Raw genomic sequence first — 5,000 nt, forward strand, 5'->3', positions numbered from 1 at the left:
TGTGCGTGCGTGCGTGCAAGTGTGCGTGTGCATCTGTCTGTGTGCGTGTCCATGTGTGCATGCGTTTGTGTGTGTGCATGCGTGTGTGTGTGTGTGTGTGTGTGTGTGTGTGTGTGTGTGTGTGTGTCGTGAGGCCTCTGCTTCAGAGAGGCAATATGCTCTTTAAGGGGAGGTGTGTGTGTGTGTGTGTGTGTGTGTGTGTGTGTGTGTGTGTGTCGTGAGGCCTCTGCTTCAGAGAGGCAATATGCTCTTTAAGGGGGAGAGGAACGTTGATCAGACTGTTTGTACAGGACCAGAGAACTGAGCATAAATCACAGACTGTTTAAAGGGACCCTGTGTGTGTGTGTGTGTGTGTGCAAGTGTGCGTGTGCATCTGTCTGTGTCGCGTGTCCATGTGTGCAGTTTGTGTGTGTGCATCTGTCTGTGTGCGTGTCCATGTGTGCATGCGTTTGTGTGTGTGCATGCGTGTGTGTGTGTGTGTGCATGCGCGTGTGTGCGTGCGTGCGCGCCTGTCTGTGAGCGTGTGTGTGTGTGTGTGTGTGTGTGTGTGAGTGCGTGCGTGCATGCGTGTGTGTGTGTGCATGCGTGTGTGTGTGTGTGCATGCGCGTGTGTGTGTGCGTGCGTGGCGTGCGCGCCTGTCTGTAAGCGTGTGTGTGTGTGTGTGTGTGTGTGTGAGTGTGTGTGTGTGTGCGTGCGTGCGTGTGTGTGTGCGTGCGTGCGTGCGCGCCTGTCTGTGAGCGTGTGTGTGTGTGTGAGTGTGAGTGTGTGTGTGTGTGCGTGCGTGTGTGCGTGCATCCGTGCGTGCGCGTCTGTCTGTGTGCGTGTGTGTGTGTGCGCACATGTGTGTCTGTGTGTGTGTGTGTGTGTGTGTGTGTGGAGTTGGAGCTCTGTAGCTGTCTCACCTGTGGCGTGAGCGTGCCTACGCGCTGCGTGATTGGCTCGTTGAGGACCACCTCCAGCTTGCAGGCGTCCCTCTGCCGGGGGATGTGGAACTGCAGGTCCTCCTCCTGCAGGACGGCCGTCTGACCGCGCTTGACCTGCAGCCCGCGGTTCACCTTCACCAGCGACGCGCCGGCGCCCCCTAGTGTCCACAGCAGCAACAGCAGCAGCCAGCTGAACACGCCCAGCTTCACATGCATGGCTGCACACACACACACACACACACACACACACACACACACACACACACACACCTGGGCTGGGGTTGGGTTGGTGTGATGCTGGGGGCTTAAATCTCCTCAGAGGACAGGCAGTCTGTTGTCTTGATACAGCGCTATAGAAACGCAATATGTTGTTGTTGTTGTTGTTGTTTGTTTTGTTGAAGTCTGTTGTCCTGTCTGTTGTCCTGATCTCAGTGTCCACTGCTGTGCTGTGGCTGAGTGATTGTGTTGGGCAGCCCTCAGCTCAGCATACACAAACACACACACACACAGTCCTACTGGGTTGGAGATGGTCAGTGTAGGGGTCAGCGAGAGGTGAGGTCTCCACCGCGTCACACAGCACAGCACACTGGTCACCTACGCCCTGGAGAGAGAAACAATCCCATAATAATCACACTTCCTGTCATGTACATTAGTCCCCAAATAAAAACACTGAGAGGACAGAGAGGACGGAACTCAAAAAGACAAAGGTGGAATTCCAAACAGCTGGAGATTGTCAGAGATAAGAATTCACACACACACACACACACACACACACACACACACACATACACACAGCATACACACGCAAATATACTGTTTTTTTTGTTAGCTAGGGTTAGTTAAGTGGTCCTTCGTCTAAAAAAATGATTGAGAAACACTGTCGTAGACCAGAGTTTTAATGTTTTACTCCGCCACGCTAGATGGCGATATGCGCCAAACGCAACACATTCCCCAAACAAACATCATCAGTGTAACCAGTTAAATAGCTGACATTACATGCTGAACATTTTCGTATGGACATTCTGGGGGATGTTAATTTGTATGAGAGAAGCATCAACTTCTGGGTATGTAGCATTGTGGCATAAAGCTTAGGTAGTTAGCTTAACACTGGCAGAAATCTCCAGTGTTCTTGTTCCATGTAGTTTCGTGTTGCAGCCACAGGGTTGCAGCAGCAGCACGTAGACTAGCCTACAGGAAAGCTGTTGCGTATGAACTCATTCGGAATATTTTGAAAACGTAACAGCTAGATATTCTGCCTTCTCATTTTGTAGACGAAAATGAAGAGAGATTTTATCTTAGTTTTTATTTCATGCAAAACATTTTAGTCTCATCTTTTTTCGTCAACAATAATGCATCTTAAGATAGTCTTAGTCAGTGTCTCAGGACATTAATGGCGTCTCGTCATCGTCTCGTCTTAGTCATGAAAAAAAAGGTTGTTGACGAACATATTTCCTCTCGTCTCGTCTGACGAAATTAACACTAACACACACACACACAGCATATACACACACACATACACACAGCATACACACACTCACACACACACACACACACTGACCCTGTACTCCCTCTGACAGATGTGTCCAAACATAATGTCCTTCACCTACTGCAGCAGCTGCCTTCCAGCATTCACTTCAAAAATACCCAAGAACTGGAGATGAACTCTCACACACACACTCACACACTCTAACTCTCATCATCCCTCTCTCTCTCTCTCTCTCTCTCTCTCTCTCAAACACACACACACACACGCACACACACACACACACACACACACACACACACACACACACGCTGTTACCCTCATCCTCTCTAACACCTAATCGGGCTGGCAGCCTTGGACAGCAGAGAGCGGAGGCTGAACTAAACCAAACATTCTCATGAGCTCGGCAAGCAGTGCGACCTTTGACCCGAGGCTTACCTAAAACCATCTGGAGAGGGTCTCCTGCAGTTTCACACGCCAGGCCCGACACACATACACACACATACACACACACACACACACACACACACAACCACTGGCACACACACACACACTCACACACACACACACATACACTCTCACACACACACACACACACACACAAATTCCCTTGCAGATATTACACATACACACTTTTTGCTTCCTGGACACTTTCTTTCACAGATAAGACACCAGAGCTTCTGGTCTCTCGCTTCTTCAATATTAGTTGATAGGAGTTTTCTGTGGTTTATTCTGATCACTAGAGAAGGTAATCAATTAGTTGATAGGAGCTTTCTGTCACTTCTGATCACTAGAGAAGGACAATCAGATTAAGTTGATAGGACGGGGGTCTGTTCCAGTAATCCACCTCTCTAGATGAGAACATCTGATTGGATACTTTATCTCCCTCCACACACTCCTTTGTGCATCTGATCCTTAACCTCGTCAGCCGAGTGAGAGAGGGGACACTGTGGAAGCTCACTTTAGTGCCGTGGTTCTCAAACTTTTTCTTTCATTCCCCACTTTGATCAAGGGGGCATTCTCGAGCCCCACCTGTCCCTCATCGCTCTAAGAAAGTGGTAGGTCAAGCTTAAAATTGTCAAATTTATTGAAATAATGACAAGTTCTAAATATATCATTATCAACAGAGTTAAAATCAGCTGGTGCTGCAGATATAATAATAAATAAATACATAACACACATATTTCTGTTTTCCAGCAACATATTAGGAAGCATAGGCCATTTTACAGCATTGTACAATATATTCAATGAAATACAAACATGCTGCATTAAATGGATCCATAATCCAGTCATACTGAGCACTGCTGGTTGAGAAATATTTTTGAAATAAACTTTGCAGGGATGTGATGTAGGCCTACTGTTTAATACATGGGATCACAAGAGTGCCTCCCAATCAGGCGTTTCAGCGATTTGGCTCAGAAATCTCAAAGGCATAATACTGTCACGATCGAGTAGCCTGTCCCATACTCAAGTTTTTGGTGAATGCAGTAATCTTATTTGCTAGGTGAGGTAGGTGCTTGTCTTTGCCTTGTAACTGGACATTTAACTCAAATGTATCGCTAAGATATATCAAATATATCAACTAAGATAGGCCAACCGTCAAGAAATGTTCATTAGTGAGCGATGCTTGCAGATTCAAACATGGGCTCTTCCTCTAAGAAGAGGCGACTCGAGCTCAAACACGCGCAACAGCACTTTACCTCGGGGAAAACCACCTTGCCTGGCTGTGAAACAGTACAGCCTTTTGGTCAGCTACCATCTCTTCGTAAAGTCAGGAGAATAGACGCTTTTAAGGGCGGGTTTTGATGAAATTCACCACTCTCACAACAACGTTCAAAATCTCATTCAGGTCGGGACTAACTAAGCTGCCTTGACACGAGCGCTTCCCTATGAATAACACAGTGCGTCCATTGCACATCAGGTGCTACCTGGGCCTAGGCTACAGATAAAAAAATAAATAAAAAACTCCTGTTTTTCACGTCAGTTCACGCCCCACCTGGCATGTCTCCGCGACCCACAGTTTGAGTAACATTGCTTTAGTGGCCTTTGGAATCTCACTTTAGTGGCCTTTGGAAGCTCACTTCACTTTAGTGGCCTTTGGAAGCTCACTTCACTTTAGTGGCCTTGTGATGTTGGTCGTTGGTGACTGACTTTGTAGTGGCCTTTGTAGTGGCCTGTGGAAGAGATACACGTTGGTGACTGACCACACCTTTGTAGTGGCCTTCATAGTGGCCTTCGTAGCGATACACGTTGGTCGTTGTTGACTGACCACACACTCTCTGTCTCGTCTCTGTCCTTCCTGTGCAGACCCTCAGCTGTGAGGAAGTCCCCAAAGCTAACACAACAACCCTTCAGAGGTCAGTTTGGAATTACAGGAACACAGATCATCTCTTCGCGTGTTTATAAAGCTCCCAGCGGGGTTCAGTCAGTTGGGGAGGGTGGGGGTCGCCAGACGTGCAGCGGAAGAGTCGAGAGGCCCGTGGGGAGAGAGTGCAACATCAGCAGTAAATCTGCTCTACACACACACACACACATATATACACACACACACACACATACACATATATCCACATCACACACACACACACACCAC

At 47.8% G+C, this 5,000-nt stretch overlaps 1 protein-coding gene across 1 annotated transcript in view; it reads right to left on the bottom strand.

Moving 5' to 3' along the window:
• frem1a (Fras1 related extracellular matrix 1a) overlaps positions 1 to 5,000 on the bottom strand; it is a 77,379-nt gene that overhangs the window by 68,270 nt on the left and 4,109 nt on the right. The window contains 1 exon segment of the mRNA XM_048236088.1: positions 904 to 1,525. Within this exon segment, the coding sequence (XP_048092045.1) occupies positions 904 to 1,140 (237 nt within the window). The 5' untranslated portion in view covers positions 1,141 to 1,525.

Source organism: Alosa alosa, chromosome 24 (assembly GCF_017589495.1).
Source record: "Alosa alosa isolate M-15738 ecotype Scorff River chromosome 24, AALO_Geno_1.1, whole genome shotgun sequence".
Classification (NCBI taxonomy): domain Eukaryota; kingdom Metazoa; phylum Chordata; class Actinopteri; order Clupeiformes; family Clupeidae; genus Alosa; species Alosa alosa.